We start from the raw sequence: 18,364 nt of genomic DNA, 5'->3' as shown, positions 1-18,364 counted from the left end.
AGTTTATTATTATCAACACAAGCCTAATAGCTTCTCTGCTGCTAAAGCTGCGTCGACGTCACTTCCTTGCTCTGGGAGCTTCAATGTAAGATGAGGGTTGATCTACTACTGTAGACAACAAAGCAAGGCTGCTCAATTTCTCCATTGATAAAATAAATTCACAACTCTACAACATAAAAATTCATGTAGAATATAGCATATACTTTGTTGTCTACAGTAGTAGATCAACCCTCATCTTACATTGAAGCTCCCAGATCAAGGAAGTGACGTCGACGCAGCTTTAGCAGCAGAGAAGCTAATAGGCTTGTGTTGATAATAATAAACTCCTGGACTATTTTCAAACTTCCAAATGCATCGTTTTGTGAGTACAGACCATATTTGTACTACTGTAGAAGTTTGGTGTCATGGCATGTGATTTTAGTGTGGTAATTTTGGAGATACTGCCAGGGTGCATTAGCGCTTGTACTAAGCTGTTCGGGATAACTCAGTAACTCAGCTGATGTTCAGCCAATATCGAAAAAACTGCGGGTGGGCTACTTGGCTGGATGTCACGGTTCAAATGACCCTAGGGTGAATCTACTCCGGACTATCACTTTAAGAAGAAAAAAAAAAGGATTTTAATTGTAAAACCTAAATTGGCTTTTTTTTTTTTAATCTTTTTTTATCTATTTGTATTGCTATTCTCTTTATGTAGAGATGGATCAAACAGGTAGTGGATGAGAGCTGCTCGGCCAGTGTGGAGGACGGCACTGAATCAACCTCATCTCAACAAAGTACCAGTAGCAGGTCCACCCCCAACCCCCTTTTCAGTGGTAAGTGCACTGCCCTCTACCATTTGATATCTATGCTAAAAGTATTCTTTTGTACCTACTATACCAGTAATAAAGATTGTCATATGCGACTGTAATCCACATACAAAGCACTTTATATTTTGCTGTTGCTATCGTCTTGATTTTGAAAGTGATTTCTTTGGTTCTCCAATATGAATAAATTTGTACATTTTCTGTTTTTAATTTCACAGAAGTAAATGCACCATTTAAAAAGCGGCGATATAAGTATATGACTGAAACAACACCAGCACCCTCAGACCACATGCTTCACCCACTGTCACCAATCACACCACCACTCCCTGAGGACTCCCTCCACCCACTGCTCCACCCTTCCCGTGGCTCCTTGCTGCCTAACGGTCTGGCCTACTCACCCATGCCCTCACTGCCCACGAGCCGCTGCAACACACCGCTTCAATTTGAAGTAAGACCATAACAACATAGATATCTGTAGCCACAAATACAGCTCCTAAAACCTGTTTCAGCTTATACAGTGCAGTTGTACATGTACAGCACTGACGTCCAAGTTCAATAATATTCATCATGTTTAGCTTCCAGTTGGAAGTTTTATATGACACTTTTGTTACAAATAAGTTTGAAATTAAACTTGAGAATAGTAGGTGTAGGTCTTGATGTAATGACAGTCATATGGCAGAGTAGTGGGTACAAGACTTTATTTAGAGCCTGCTTGCAGATATTAATTCTAAAGGTTTATTCCCGAATCAGTTAAATACATGTATCAAAGTTAATTCAAGCTCCTCTCTGGTATATTTGATGTTTGGAGTTATTCAAAATGTTATGGGTTATACGATGTGGATAAACCGTTTGGCTGTATCTGAACCTTTTTGAGCACATCATATGGAAATCATGTAGATTTAAAACTGGCAAGAAATGCTAGACTTGAGCACCAAAACATTCACCCTCTTGTTTAACATTATTAATTGTATCCTTTGTTTTGCACTTTAGAACATATCATCCCCTGAGGCATCTCCTGTACACCGGCCAGAGTCCATCTCTCCAGAGGTATGTTCCCATCTCTGTACTCAAAACGCCTAGATCATACAAATATCATAATGTTACTGCTATTTCGTTTTTTAAATTTGTTAAGTCAGTTTTGCCATCATCATTTGTCCTTACCTTTCTAAGTGTACTCTCCTCCACTGTCAGCCATGCCTTCAGACTGACTTTGATGCCTCAAGGCCTCAGTTCCCGGACCTATCGCTGCCCTCCAGCTTGGAGAGCCCTGCAGCCATGACCTCGGATGACTTTACCCTTCCTGGAGTTGCTTCAGGCCAAGATTCTCAAGGTCCATCATCTGTGGGGACAAATTCCCTAAACTTTGTTTCAGGTCCAGACTCTCAAAACAAGGAACAGGCTTTCAGGACAGAGTTCAACCTCATATACACCTGCTCACCCCTCAATGCAAACATAGGAAACCCTGTGACCACTGACCGGCGCCTTTCCCAGTTGGATAGAGGCTTTTCTCCTGCAGACTCGTTACACAGTTCCCTAAGTGGCCAGGGACTGATTGGAGACATGGGCTCTGGCTCCATGTCACCTTATGGGGAGCCTCATTATGGGGCAGGCTACCCAGACAGTAGCACTCCCCCTCACACCAGTAATCCTCCGCAAAAGAAGAAGGCAAGTTCTCTACATCTAAGTTAATACCAATAACAAGAATGTTTTGAAGTTATTAAGCTTTGCAGGTCAATCTTTAAGGGCTTCATCTGTTCTTCTCAAGCACGAATGGGGGGTGATATGAGCAAGCAGGAAAAAGCCAAACCTCATGATCTGCTCTCCCACTTGCTTTTGTGCTTCCCTGTTGACTTAGATATATCAGTTGGACCCTTGTCAGGTTGTCAAATCCCAACACAGCAGGCATTTAGAGGGAACCCAGTTTATCATTATATTTGTAAATTTGAAGTGATTTCGCCTCTGTAGTTTTAACCCTCCCCCTTCCTCCTTCCCCTTCCTCTTCCTCAGTCCCCTTCCTCCCCTTCGATGCTCCTTGACGCTCTTTGCCAAGTCTCTCTTCCACTTTTTTTCCAAGGTAGAGGGCCAACCAGCATACCATTAGTCTGCTGACAGGAAAGGCAGATTACCAGCCTATAGCTGTAAGAAGTGAAAACAAGCCAGTACAAAATATGGTGAATATGCTCCCTACAACTACATCTCTAGAAGTGTGCATGTAAATATTGTTTCTTTGCATCTGCATACAACACCCACCCCATGCTTTGAAAACTTCGCCCCTTCCCTCAAACCTACATTGAGTTATAAGCCTATAGTTTTAGAAGGGCTTTAAGTTCCTAAGCCATTTCAGTCAAACTCATGTAAGTGTGTTGACGTTTGTCCATTGCCTTCAGCACAACAGGCCAGTGGTTCATGAATTCTCATTATGTTATTGGGCTGAAGTCGATGTGTCTTTGCTCCATATTAACTATGGCTCTTTTAAGACAGACATGTATTTTGGGTAACATTTTCCCCATTAACCCCCCCAACTGGTCAGAGTGCTCAGATCTATGCATTTACTTTAGATACACTCCAACCTAAACCTTTTAAAACCAATAGCCACAAAGGTAAAAAAAATAATAATAATTAACTTAAGTTATAATTGATTGTAGTTTACATTTAAACATCTTGTGTATCATACTTTAATAGGTACTAATCAGAGATCCTGTTATATAAAAAGTTTGACTTTAATTGCTATCAAAGATTGGACAGATATCCTGATTTCAGTCAAACAAAGTGGTCATCTTATCTTCTAAAATCAACGTTTTTGTTTCGATCACTCCACAGCAGATCACCAATACAGATCACAAAGGGGAAATTTCAAATATTTTTGTATGGAAGGTGGCTGTGGAATCTTTGATGACCTAAACTTCTTTCAAAACTGTGCTGTTTCCAATTAAACTGAGGGCGACTGAACTTGTTGGTGTCACTTGTGAATAAACACATCCTTGCTTTTTGTGTATATTTTGCATCAGAAATCTGATCGGCACAGATCTAGTACTGTATACAAGTAAGCTGCAACTTGGCACGAGTCTGAACTTCTGCAGTCACAATAATGGACAAAAATTTTATACCAAAGCTGTCAATAATTTCTCTTCCATAGTTTTCTGCCAAGAAGATATGCTGCTGAACTTTATTTCTCAACATCTGATCCAAACGAACACAGAAAACTGCTTCAAAGCATTTGATCTGAGGCCTCTCTTCTCTGAATATGTAGCAGCATTTTCAGCTGCCTCCATCTTTTTGTTTAAAGCTTGGTTCACACCAGGACTGTTGTGTGTGTATGTGTGTGCAATGTAAGCAAACTGCTTTGATGCCGGCATATGTTAGTATTTTAACCAACAAGGTTTCTGCTATGGCTCTTCTGCTGCACAGCAGCTGCCAGTACAATTATTTGTAACACAGGGATGCTTCTGATATGACTATAATCTATAGTTAATATAACTCCAAAAGTGAACGCATGAAAGTAATTGAAAATAATTTCTTAGCATTACCAATCATCATCATAACAGGAAAGCTGTATTTTGAATGTCTTTAATATTTTTCATATTCACTGGAGCTTTAATGATATGTGACGTATTGTTGCTTATATAAGGTCAGTATTTTGACCAACAAATGTTTTTCTATTTATTTTGCTGAGAGTTGCATTCAACGTGCTATGTGAAAACTGTGAGCTAATTTCCTCTCATGTACAGCAGTGATAGTACAGACGATGTCCACGGGTGAAGTAAAACATCACCTTTTTCCTAAATTTAGAATTACCCCGTTACCTTCAGTGTAATAAGATTCTCATGAATAGGTCGCCAATCAGTTTTTTGCAACTCCACATTATGCGTCTTTCATCTACACAACCTCAGAGTGCTTGGCAGACTAATGTGAATTGTTATGGTGATATGACATGCTCTTTCTACAACTCTTCATTTTTATTGACTGGCTTGGATAATCTTGCGTGAATTGCAGTTTTAGATTTACTCAGCAAGGAATGCCTGGAATGCCTTTATACAGGGGAAAGTAAACAACAATTTAACAAGGGCATTACACAACACAGAAGAGTCAGCTCCTCGGGTCAAGAGTTCGCAATCCAACTACATCTAAAAAATATGGGACCCTTTTTTGAGGACCATAATGTACACACTTTGGACTGGGAAGATGTAGTTTAAGAGAGGAGTGAAAGAAGCAATCTATGTTCAATGGGGGAAAAACTACTTTAAACAGAGGAGTTGGTCTCATGTCATCACCGACTAATATTAAGAGTGCGTTTCCCACTTTAAGCAAACTGCACCAGGGTTCACATGCAAGCAAACTGAGACCCACGTTTTCAGGCAGGGTTTGGTCCACACCAGAGTTCGAATGAGCTTTCACACCTACCCAAACAAAGAACACTATCTGAGGAAACAGACTCTGCTCCGTTTAAAGCAGACCAAACAGCTCTGATGTGAAGTGCCATAAGAATACCACCTTGGCCTCTGCCTTCCTTGGTGGTTTCACAACCATTCACGCATCGAATCTTGTGACCAAAACATTTAGGATGTAGATTGGAAAAGATAAGCCCTTCACCTGCACATCTACATGTTATAGTGTCATGCTACCACTTGAAGGCAGTCTAAGAAATATGTGGAACAATCTTAGCTGTGGGCTGCTCTTGGTTGTATTGATACTGTTGTTGGTCTGTCTTCCATGAGAAAAGTTACAGTGGACAACGGTCTGCTTTGTGATGGAGTGAAACATAGTTTTAAGATAATGAGCATTGTCAAGTGCAGCTGTTGTCTGTGTTTTTTTTACCTGTGCTTCTTTGCTATTTTTGGTTTAAGGCGCTTTTGTTCTCTTTCTTGTTAAATCTGTTGTCGGCGCTTCCTGGCTCGGGTTGTCCGAAGCTAACTTTTAACCAGTCAGCATTTGATTAGCGCATAGCGTCACCTTCAGATCTTATGTGTTCCAAGCCTTTTGAAGAACTTAAAGTCTATCAGTTTGTTTTAAAAAAAAATGGGCTTCTTAGGGAGCCAAGAGCAATGGAAACCTTCAAGGTATGAAAAGGAAGGTACAAAATTAGCTGCAAGTTTTTTTTACTCACCAGTAAAAATGAACTAACCGACACACAGAATACATAAGAGGGTCATTGACTCACATTTGACCTCAAAGACTGTATGAATCTCCCCAAAACAGCTTATAAGCCTGAAAATCTTCATCAGTCAGTTGGAACTGAAGAAGTCTTTCAAATGAGAATTAAAATGTCTTGCAGACAGATAAAATCAACCAATCTAATTTTTCTTTGTCTGGAGATTGTTGTAATCAATTTCAGAGAAGAAAAGTTTTTTACTCTCACAAAGACAATGCTCTCAGCTCCCACAGTCAGCTATTTTGTAAACAGACGATTAGTCCTCCAAAAAGCTAACAACACATCAGCTCTGGATATGACGCTATGCATTAAGCTAACTTTCAACCGATCAGCATTTGATTAAGACGGCTAGAGCTGGGAAGGGTCAACAACAACAGATTTCACAGGAAAGAGGACAAAAACCTTAAATGGCAAAGAAGCACAGACAACAGTTGCACTGGATAATCTTCATAATCTTAACGTTAATCTTAAAACCCACGTTTTTAATCATAATGTTATTTTAATCATCATCTTAGTATCATCTTAATCATAATGTTACTTTAGCTCCATCACAAAGCAAATTGTTGTTTACTTTGACTTTGGTTTCAAAGTAGTGAAATACTAAAAGACCAATAACTGCACCAACTCAGCCAAGCGCAGCCCACAGGTCCAGTTGTTTCCCATTTTTCTGAGGCTGGACCAGTGTGACAGCAAAATGACACAACACAAAGACGACATACAGATCTTCACTCTCGTAGTCCCGAGCACAGCACCTTCATTAAAAATGACGTTACCTGTGTATTGTTTTCCCATCAATGCCGATCATAGCCAGAGCAAATAAATACCAGGAACTACTGCAGAATCATTTGATCTGAGACTGAATGCGGAGTAAACACTTTCCTATTGTGCTCAAAAGCAAGATGGCAGTGGGTGTTAGGGTAGTTTTTGACCAGTAGGCTATATAAAAAAGGATTTGTTAACCGAAGCCATCATTAATGGCTTTTGGTGCTTCGTAGTCATTTAAAGACCTGATAGTCAGCCCTCCTGACAATAGCATTCTGTGGTCTCTTCTATTTTAAACCTTAACTCAAATTCACAGATTCATGCAAGAGCCATCCATGTCGATATTTGACTGTGTGGTAATCATCCCACTCCCTTGCCTTTTCATATACCTCCCTCTATTCCTTTTTTGTCATGTTTACATGAAATTGAGATTAGTGCTCTCATTCTCATTGTTAATAGTGGAGGTGTGTGTATATGTTGTGTGTGTGTATATGATTGAATCTTTTTGTGAACATTTTTGTGTTTATGTAGATGTTTCAGTGTGGTTGCATCATGGCCCGGTGCATCAACTGTTGCCTGCACTTACCTCAAAACTTTAGTTGCTGTATGTTTCTAACACTTTGCATTCACTATATATTAGTGATCTAGATCTAGTATGCTTTATTTGAGCCTTTCTCAACACTGAAATTATGTGAACCAAAGTAATGTAATTTTATGTCAAAGGTAATTCCATGGTAATGAAAGTGTTTTTCTAACATTTGATTCAATAGTAAATGTTTTCAGGTGAGACATCTTGGTGTGGTGCATGTGGTCTGCCCATCATCCAAAATTGCAATTTTGGTGAATGATGTGATTGAGTCAGCAGCCTGGCATCAGTGAATAGTGGAAAGTGTGTCATCTCATCAACAGCAGGTTTTTAACAGGCCCACCCCTCCCTCTGCTGCCTCAGGTGTCTTTGCTGGAATATCGTAAGAGGAAGCAGGGGAGCAGTCGTGACTCTGAACTACTCAGCATCGGCTCCTCACGTCCCACCATCCACACTCGTCCTGGCTCCCATTACAGCAAGGACTCCCATCATCACGATTCCCATCAGCATGTCCAGCCCCAAGCCACGTCCTCCGTTCACATCCCCTCTATCCCACATAACGAGGAAGGCAGTCCTCCAGACCACCACGGCTTGTCGGGGAAATTTAAATGCCAGGACAGCAACAACCAGTGGTGAGAGACCAGCAATGATAGATAACGATACTTGACACTTCCAAGGATATGTCACACCACCTGAAACTTTTCAGCAGTGTTTTTGAAATTGTTTAGATTGTTTTTTTTATAATCAGAACTGGAAGATTATCATCAGATTTGTGCTTTTCCAAGGATGGTCCCCACTACCGTTGAGCGTCTAAGGGAAGGCCAGGGTGTTTTGGAGCGAGTGCTGAGAAGCATCAAGATAGAACGAGTTTACAAAAGGAGTGACGGCTCAACAGAGAAAGAATCTGGTATGAGGGCGATACAACCTTCAGGGATCCCTGAAAAACAGCAAGAATATTCATATCAGAGATATAAATAAACATACAGCAATATCTTTTGCTGTAACTCCTCTTGTAGTCTTATACTCCTTTTTTCAGTGCTTAAGTTGATCTTCCTGTCTAATTTCAGATGCAGATCGATGTGAAATGCAAGTAGTGTCCATGGCTTCTTCCAAAAAGAGTCCGCACAGATACAGTCCCCCTGTTTTCTCACACCAGGTATGCTGTGCATGATATTTGCTACTTGTTGTCCAGACAGTTGCGATATTTATATGTGAGAATGTTTTATTCAAATTAATATTTTTTTTTATTGTAAATTAGATAACGTTCCACAAAGAAAAATTACAGGTGTATAAATCATGGATGCCACCATTTTCCTTGTTGTTCATGCTTGTTCATTGTATGGAATTAGTGGAACATTTAAAGGGACAAAGTTGTGAATAAATCTCATAGTTCCACCTTTGCTTTTTCTACAGTGACAAGTCAAGACATTTGTTGTGGAAAAAGTAGTTTAATTGTAAATGAGACCAGCACAACGCTTGTTGATTTAAATAAGCAGTTTGACTTGATTCTGCTGTGTCAGCAGTACTGTCAGTTCTACACTGCTGCTAGATGTTTGCAATCTAACTATTATTCTCTGACATGTAATATATATATATATATTTTAATTCTCCGTTTTGTATAGAAAGTCCATAAATTCCCTTTTTTGTATTCCCTATGTTTCTGTTAAAAAGCAAAATCCTTCTTCTTACCTACAGATTCTATCTTGATTTGTCTCAAGGCATCAACTCTTGCATTTGGTTACAGTGGGAATATCCTAATGAGTAAAACCTTTTCAAGTTTGTAATTGTCCCAGATCACTTAGGCTGTGTCCTTGTGTGTGTTTAGTCAACAGAGAGCCACCGACAAAGTGATAGCCCATCGATTCTCCAGCAGACCTCCAACTCTCCGTTCCGGGGTTCCATCAGTCCCTCACCTGGCCAGAGCTTGTATCCACGCCTCTCTTCATCCCACCCAGGATTGTCTGAAGACTACCCTCAAACCTCCTACTCAAGTCCCACCCCCACCTCCTCATCAGAGTCCAGGCAGCCGGTGGACTCCCCACACCAGCAGAGTGGCAGCAGTAACGTAGATAAAGGCCACAGCTATGGCAGCAGCCACCTAACAGCAAGCCTTTTGAACAGCAGCAGCTTGGTAGGTGCTATTACCTCTGGGCCCAAGACCCAAGGGCAGATTAAAATGGACTCGGTTGCAGAGGCCCCCAGGGGGGTGCAGCAACAGTTGTCTCTCAGCCTGAAGTCAGGCAGCCCAAGCCAGGCAGGGCTGCAGGGCAGCTCCAAGCTACCTTCTGCCTCTGGGGCAACACACTACCCACAGCGAGGGGCAAACCTCAGTCAGTTCCAGCACTCCCCTCTCCAGGGACCTGGAGTAAGGACACAGTCAGGAAGCTTTTAAGACCATGTTCAAGTGTATGTGTTGAGTGTGTGTGTGTGTATGTATGTGAATGGGTGTGTATGAGCTACTTGCCTCCTTATCTCCTGAAGCTGTGGCAATCGGGGAGTTTGGGGAGTGCTAATGTACAGACCTAAGAGGAGCAAGAACTTCTTGCTTGATTTCTTCTTTTCCTATTTTCGGGGTTTTATTATTTTTTTTTTTTCATTTTCAGAAAAAAAATTTAATTACCACATTGTGCACATAGTTTGATGATTGACTTTGGACATCATTACAGAATCAGTGGTGGGAAAACCTACTTGGACGACACATTCTTGAACAAGGGAAAAAAAATTAACAAAAAATGCAGGTAATCACATGCTAGTTGAAATTCCCCTGTATTTCATCTTGTTCCAGAGTGCGCTAGCAAACTCCTGAAATGCAAAAAGTGACCCCCCCACCCCCCACCCCACACACACACCATTATCTGCACAAAGTTCTGAAGTCCTGTGCCTGTTGTTATGGTACCCAGGTAGGTTAAATGCTTAGATGTATGAGTAACTGAAAGCAAACGGTTTTTATTTTATTTTAATTTTTTCAGGGTGGCTGAGTCTGTGCTTCAGTAAATAAGTTTTGAATTTTGAGAGGGGGAACGATGAAAGCAAATAACCTGTTCTAAAGATGCATTGCATTATCGAGAGGATCGGGGTGTGTGTTCTCCCCGGGAATAGGATCATTCCATGTGCTTACAAGCTTCCATGCTTCTTCAGTTTCACAAGAAAACATCTCTTCTTTCGTTCCTCAGTGATCTTTGTCAGTTTCAATGTTCACATGGTTTTGGTTCTTTTATTCTCTCATCCCCACTGGACTGTTTTTATTTTATTTAAGGACTACTACACTGTAGAATTCTGATAATGTGCTTGAGACATACAGGTCTTACGATTCATGGTGCTGCATACTTTTGTTTTTCCACAATAAATTTGAAATCCACTTTTTTTCCCCGCACGTGCATTTATCTTGTCCTTACATCAGTTAAAATCTCTTGTTTTTATCCAAATTCATACTGTCATACAATAGTGATTAAATGTAGAATCTGAGGAATCTTAGCTTTAAGCTAAGATGTATGTTTGTATCTTTTTTACTTTTCAGATATATGTTTTTCTCTGACCGATCTTTGCATTCCACCTGATACAGGGAAAATAGGCAAGTGTCTAAAGGAGCATTTAGACTGTTTTATGAAATCTAGGTGAAACAAAGCTGCTATGTTCTCTTGTGAGAGCTGCCTCCCTTTCCACCATATGCTGTTTTTATTTTTCCTTTTTAAATCCTAACAAACTGACTTGTAAGAAAGAGGCGATTATCTTGACCACCACGGTGGTACTTCTGTTAAGGTGGCAGCAGGGCAGCAGCAGGAGGACTTGGCACCCCTGCTTCTTTTGAGACTTCGATTCAGGACCAGATGTGGGGAAAAATGCTGCATTTGTGTTGAAGATTTCAAGAACCGAGGGGACCAGTTATTGTACAACCTCAGGAGGAGCCTCAGCCCTTATCCCCACCTGCCACAACAACCCACCACTCCATCCCCACCAAAACGCAGCAGAGAACTCATATTACATGAATGTTTGACAGATTAAACGGATAAAAGTTGTGACCCAAAATTAACCAGCACCTTAAACGAAAGACATACAACCTACAAAGACACAATAGGACTATATGTATGATTATGTGTACTTGTATAGAAAGAATGTCATAGACTTGTATGGAGAAACTATAGTACACTGAATTTATCGCATGGTATTTGTAGGGTCTAAGTGACCAGCTTTTGTCAGATGGTTTGAAGATCATGGAGTCTGTTCCTGGGTTCCTCCAAAAATCAGACACAATCTTTTTGTTGTTTTCGAAAGGATCATTCAGATAATTTTTTTTTTTCCACAGATCATAGTAGTAACTATTTCAATTGTTCTTGAAGAGATTTAAGAAGCAAGAGATGTAATGCATTTTGATAATAAAATAATCATGATAATGTATTTTGAAAATTGTGATGTCATTTTATTGATTCTTTCACATGAACTTGCATTTATCACTGCAGTTCAAGAGGGGAAAATATAGTAAATACTGTTTTTGCGTTACTTCATGTGCGGATAATAGTCACTAAGATGTATTGGAAATCTAATCATTTCTATTGAATTTAGTTTTAATGTAATTGTTACATTATTTTTCTGTGGGCCAAAATATGAAGATGGATTTAACATTTAGAACAGTCATGCCCATAAGTTGAATGAGTACTGTTGGGAATAGACAAGGATAAAGGCAACATGATAAAGTAACATGAAAAGGATCAAATAAATTGAAAGAATGGGCCAATTTGAACAAAAACTGAACATATTGAGCTACAGAAGTATTGTATTAGACAGCCCACGTATTAATCCTCCTGTATCAGTCAAAGGTGTGATTATGTGTATAGGTTTTTCTATATTTCGACCATTTCATAAAATGTATACACAATATAGAATATGTCCAAACTATGATTTAACATCAATGTAAATGTGGTGAACACAAATGTGTTTAGAATTCTCTCTTGATTTGGGTTGTTCCAAAGTAGCTCCCTTGTACCTTGCCAACAGGTTTATTCTCTCATCTAGCTTCTTTAAATGGCATCAACTGAAGTTGTTTTCTTTGGTCCTGAGTGCTTCAGGAACACTGTTTAGCTATGTAGTTACTATAGAAAGCATTACCCACATGAAGGGTGTTTTTGGCCACATGTGCAAATGTTATCAACAGATATAAAAAGGGTCCAACTGTCTTTGGGAATTGTCGTATGTTGCTATGTGACATGTATCTCTGCTGTTCCTGTTAATAGATTCCACTGAGAGGCTGCTAGGACTTGTCAAACGACTTTTTTTTTTCTTCACAATATTAAATGGTGATCCCAATGTGATGATGACTTCTGGAACCCCGATGTGTGAGTCCTCTGTGCTCAGGCAGCAGAGATCAGTTATGAAAGCCAGAAAGGTTGGATATTTTCTCCTAATCATTACAAATGGAAGATATTTGCTGTAGAATTTTAGTGTGACAGCTTCTGGGGTTCCTTTAAATGAAGGATACAGGAGAGAGGAGTGGGCTAGCCCTTACACACAGGGTGGCTGCTGAAATTATTCAGCAAAATGGATGAGAGTACAGAGGTGCTGATTGTTTGAATTTGGACAACAATTGGGCAAACTGCAGCTTGTGAGACGTTGATTGTGAAGCAGGTGGCTGCGAAGAAAGAAAAGATGTAAGTCAAGAGTTGGTGCTTTGTTTATAGAATGATGTGCACAGAGTTTAAAAGATAGATTTTGTAAGTGAAAAACTAGCCTGGCTGACGCGTCCACAATCTCGATGAGATGGTGGTCTGGGAACTAGGTGTGCATTTTCTCGTATTTGAGGCGTGCTTTACGAATGCCTAGAGCCGTTTATTGGGCGCTACGAATGTCTATCAAATGACGTCAGGTTCTTCCCATGCTGCTTTGCGCGCGATTCATAGCCAATTGTATCACTTATACCAGATTCGACGAGGAAGAAGAAAAAAAAGTAAAATAAAAGTAAACTGGCGCTCTAAACTACTTAAATTGACAACAAAGTAGGCCTATATGCTATATTCTACATGAATTTTTATGTTGTAGAGTGTGAATTTATTTTAATAATGGAGAAATTGAGCAGCCTTGCTTTGTTGTCTACAGTAGTAGATCAACCCTCATCTTACTTTGAAGCTCCCAGATCAAGGAAGTGACGTCGACGCAGCTTTAGCAGCAGAGAAGCTATCAGGCTTGTGTTGATGATAATAATAAACTCCTGGACTATGTACAAACTTCAAAATGCATCGTTTTGTGAGTACAGACCATATTTGTACTACTGTAGAAGTTTGGTGTCATGGCATGTGATTTTAGTGTGGTAATTTTGGAGATACTGCCAGGGTCCGTTAACCCTTGTACGAAGCTATTCGGGATAACTCAGTAACTCATCTGATGTTCAGCCAATATCGGAAAAACTTCGGGTGGGCTACTTGGCTGGATGTCACGGTTCAAATGACCCTAGGGTGAATCTACTCCGAAACACTTTCTAAGGCTGCATCAAACGGTAACGTTGTGTCCGCTGTCATGTTGGATTAACACTCTACAAGCTTCGGTGTAGCGCAAATACGTCGTCATCGTCTTGCTGCCCCCCCCACGTTCTGTGATTGGTTCCCAAACTCTGGCAAAAATAAGGGCGGTGGTTTCCAGGCTGACTTTGCAGTGAGAATGAAATTGAGCGCAAAGCAGCATGGGAATTCCCAGGCTAGTGAAAAACTGGATTAACAGAGCCTTGTAGCTAAAGTGATGGAATAGGGTATTGTTACGGTGATGGTCTATGTATTTTTGAGGTTGTATTTTGTTTTTCTAATTGCTCAAACATCTGTTACGCTTTGCTTGGGTTTTTATGGGTTGTATTGTGACTTGTATTTGTTCAGTTTTTATTTTTTTAGTCTCTGTGGCTTGTGTTGCAGGTTGAGTTTCCTGTGGTGATGTGAGAAAATACTTTTTCAAGATAAGATTTTTCTATTAGCATTCTATAAAAATTCATTAAAAAAATTTAAGTACACTTCAGAACCGGTCTCAATAAATAGAAATAGATAATAGTGAATGACTCAGTGGACACACATACCCACACACAGGTACACACACCAATATTACCATACCTCACCTACATCATCGCCACACATGCAGTCAAAAGAAGGATTAAAAAGAGAAGTCCATATTGCACATGCTTACTTGCACACTAGTGCTGTTACATAATGTGTTTTGGCTTGTCCTTACATGTTAATGTTCTGGTCTGATTGGTATTTTTGTTAGTTCTGCTTCTCGTTTTATTTTGTAAAGTTTAGCCCCTTGTGTTCTCTGTTTTGGTTTACTTCTTGTTCTTGTCTAACACGTCTTTGAATACTGAGCCCCCACTCGTCAGGTCTTCCAACAGGCTGGAGTTACAAACAAGGCATCCGTTTTTCTTAACAGATTGTTATTATTGTTCCCTGAGAAAACAGATTATCGACAGGTAGATTATTGACTCATTTTAATGAGTCGAGCTGAAAATTCCATCCGTCTTACAAAGGTGATTGTTGCCCCAAAAAAGTTTAAATTATCAGTAAAATATAATGAACGGGCAATACAGGCAGCTGAGAGCCATGTCTTCAGTGTCATCAATCTATTAAATCTCTCAACTGCCTTTTGACTGGTGGAACTGATAAACACCTCAGCCTTCACAGAGCTAACTATTTTAAATAGACTAACAAAGTCCTTTTCAGTATTTTAGTATGTTATATCATAATAAGTAAAACAGCTTAAAAACACTAAACACTTTTGTTGTTAGATTACAGTGCTAACTCCCAAACCACCATGCTGCTCCATAATGTTCCAAGTTTAAATTCTGAAGAATTTTTCTTGGTGTCCTTATCTTTATCATATATGCTTTCACCCCAAGATTATCTTAAATACTGTATCATGTACTAACTATGAATTGCACAGTTGCTTTTAGAAATGCCAAAGATGGCATTTTTGATGTTTTGATGCTCTAAAACACACTTCACTCTGTGACACTCCCTTGTCTGTAGGGGTTGTGGAATTGCCAATCAGCAGTGAACAAAGCAGACTCCATTACTACACATACCAACCGCCTGTCACTTGACATCCTGGCTATCATTGAGACCTGGATTAAGCCTGAAAACAATGCTATGGGCCTTCTAATTTATAACTTATGAAAATACAAACAACTGCTACCCATACAACACCTTTGAATACCATGGTATACTTGGGAACTGCACCGGTCAAAATTTACATGATTGTCATAAATCGCCCACCATGACAACGAGGGCGACTTTCTAGATTAAGTAGACACTTTGCTCTCTTCCATCCCTGAGCATGACTGTCCCACAATGGTCCTTGGTGATATGAATATCCACCTTGACAGTCCTAACTCTTCAGATTATCTGACATTATAATGCACTGGTTTGAGCAACAACTAGTTTGCAGTCCTCCGACTCATAAAGCTGGCAAAGAGCTAGATCTCATTTTCACAAGAAACTGGGCCACAGAGGCCCTCTCTGTCCCACCTCTGCACTTTTCTGACCACTATTTCATTCAATTCAGAGTGAGTCTCCTAAGAAGACCCTCTGCTTCCACCCCTATGGTTTCCTTCAGCTGCAACCTCTGCAACCTGCCACCCATTTCTCCTCCCTTGTTGCCTCCACTCTTCCGACCTCAAGCACATTCTCCTCTCTTGAGGTTTATGATGCCACGGAGTCCCTCTGCTCTACACCGAGCTCTTGTCTGGATAGTCTGTGTCCGATATTTCACCAAACCCGCTCGATCCTCCCAGTTCCACTTTTGGCTCAATGATACCCTCCGGTCGCTGCATACCGACATCAGAGCTCCAGAAAGGAAACGGCACAAATCCTGCAGATTTGCACCAATAGAATTGGTGAAGAAAGATAAAATTAATGGAATCCTTTCCAATGTTGTCACTCTCTATTATCAATTACAACAGCTTTATGTTGTGTGTTTAGACTGTTTCTGTTCAGTTGGACTTTCTGAGCTGACAACAACCATAGCTTCATATAAACCATCAACTTGTATTTAAGACCAAAATCCCAACCAGACTGTTAAATGAGGCTCCTTTAATCAACACTTCCATATTGGATTTGATCACCAGTCTTTGTTATCGGGCTATATACCACTTAATTTTCTGCTTCTAAATTCAGAGAAAACAAGTTGTTTTCTTTGGACCTGAGTGCTTCAGGAACACTGTTTAGCTATGTAGTTACTATAGAAAGCATTTATAGTTTATGTGCTTACAGTTATTTATATTATGAAGCTTATGAATGAGATCAAGTCCTATTTAGGCAGAAATCACCCCTGACTAACTGTATTTGGCCTTCAATCAATTTTTGGCAGGTGAAAATGCCTATTTTGTGTTGTAATGGTCCTTTAAGAGAATTCCAAGCTGTCCTGTGAGCTAAGTTATTTATATCATGAAGCTTATGAATGAGATCAAGTCCTATTTAGACAGAAATCACCTTTCGTTAACTGCATTTGGCCTTCAATCAATTATTGGCAGGTGAAAACTGATTGAAAACAGCAAAACGCATCCAAACAGGAAGCAAATACTATGAAGGGCCCAAATCAGATAAAAAAAAAAACAATGCAGTCACGAGGATCATTGCAAAAGTTATCATATCTTTATTGAAAACCCACCAATAGCCTAAATCATATTCATTACAGTCCAATTTCCAAAGACAGGGCTTTACAAAGTCATCAGACATACCGAGCACAGAGACATTGTTTATCACATTTACGTGATAAACGTCAAACTTTCGAAGCTATAATTAGGTCTACATTATAATGCAGTGCTGTGTATCTGCATATTATGACCGCTTAACCCAGAGAAAGCAGACGGTTTTGCGCTACCGCTTACGGGCTGCTGTGCGCGCTCCCGCGGCGGCAAATCAGATTCTGGCAGACAATCACTTTTTGGCACGACACCTCCTCACTTGAAGGCTGCCCGCGGCGCCTTCTCCAAACAACTTGGCATCGGCAGGTGCTCCTCAGCTTCTCCGGGGCTCCTGCTGCTGCTGCCAGGCGGTGTAGTTTCTGGCTTTTTCAGCCATTTGCAAATGTCCATCCTCCTGAATTAAACTATAGCTGCTATCTTGTGTTTCGTTCGTTGTTGTTTGTGGCGGGATGATGCACTGACGTCTGACGGCATGACGTATCACTCTATGATTCGATGAACGCTTGAAGTTCAAGGACAACTGGAAACTCGGAATTTGGAATTGCGCAACTATTTATTTTTATTTTTTTTATATTACCCAGGCTGTTCATTTTGGTTTGAACAAGTCAGTGGAGTTTTCTGTTGTTTTTAACACATCATTACGGAAGAGTATTAGGGCCAGGCATAAGAAAAATTTATAATATTTTGCCTGTCGAGATTAAAGTCGACATGTCGAGAATAAAGTCGAAGTCAACTCCTCTGGTCCATCATCTAATTACTTTAATCTCGACATGTCGACTTTATTCTCGACAGGCAAAATATAAATATTTTTTCTTATCCCTGGCCCTAATACTCTTCCGTACATCATAGACTAAAAACATTTTTTTTTTTAAAGAAAATACTACATTTTGACTGGACTGATTAGACACAGCCTAAATTGAAACAAATTCACAGGAATTGTTGTGCATTATGAGTGGAATAAATGACCAAAAACATGAGATGATTGGTTACTGTCTGTCTGAGATATAGGGGGAACAGAATCTTTCAGAGTGAGAAAGTCAGACTGACTTTCTGCCATTTGTAACTTTGGTAAGGAAAGAGCAAATGTCTTCAAATTCACTCGTACGCACGACTTAAGAACAAATCTGTGCAAAATTTTATTCTCTCTGGTCCCCACTGATTATCTCTATCACTTTCTGAGCGGTTGGGTGTGTGCTAGGAGGGCCTTGTGGCTTCGAGCCTCCAGTGGTCTCTTGGGTTGTGGGGGCCGGGTTGGGGTCACCGAGGGGTCTTGGCCGCGCCACTTCAGCATGCGTTGTGGTGCTGGTATTTGCCTTGCCTCGCCCTACGGCCCCCCGCCCTTCAGTTTTAATCACACACACACACACACACTAGGCCCTGGGGGCTGGATATGCTGA

The 18,364-nt window shown here is 40.3% G+C and overlaps 1 protein-coding gene across 6 annotated transcripts in view; it reads left to right on the top strand.

Annotated features, from left to right (window-relative positions):
• Positions 1-11,695, top strand: part of setd5 (SET domain containing 5) — a 48,408-nt gene extending 36,713 nt beyond the window's left edge. For 4 of the 6 annotated variants that reach the window (XM_075461847.1, XM_075461846.1, XM_075461844.1 and 1 more), the window contains exons 17-25: positions 695-812; positions 1,022-1,251; positions 1,794-1,850; positions 1,995-2,468; positions 2,882-2,974; positions 7,664-7,932; positions 8,086-8,207; positions 8,368-8,456; positions 9,126-11,695. In XM_075461847.1, coding sequence (XP_075317962.1) covers positions 695-812; positions 1,022-1,251; positions 1,794-1,850; positions 1,995-2,468; positions 2,882-2,974; positions 7,664-7,932; positions 8,086-8,207; positions 8,368-8,456; positions 9,126-9,692 — 2,019 coding nt within the window. In that variant the 3' untranslated portion in view covers positions 9,693-11,695. The remainder of the gene's footprint in view (positions 1-694; positions 813-1,021; positions 1,252-1,793; positions 1,851-1,994; positions 2,469-2,881; positions 2,975-7,663; positions 7,933-8,085; positions 8,208-8,367; positions 8,457-9,125) is intronic. The other 2 variants (XM_075461850.1, XM_075461848.1) reach the window with 1 other exon arrangement.
• The last annotated feature ends 6,669 nt before the right edge of the window (positions 11,696-18,364 follow it).

Source organism: Odontesthes bonariensis, chromosome 3 (genome assembly GCF_027942865.1).
Source record: "Odontesthes bonariensis isolate fOdoBon6 chromosome 3, fOdoBon6.hap1, whole genome shotgun sequence".
Classification (NCBI taxonomy): Eukaryota; Metazoa; Chordata; class Actinopteri; order Atheriniformes; family Atherinopsidae; genus Odontesthes; species Odontesthes bonariensis.
The sequence above is the reverse complement of the archived record's forward strand: the minus strand, read 5'-3'. Positions and strand labels throughout refer to the sequence as shown.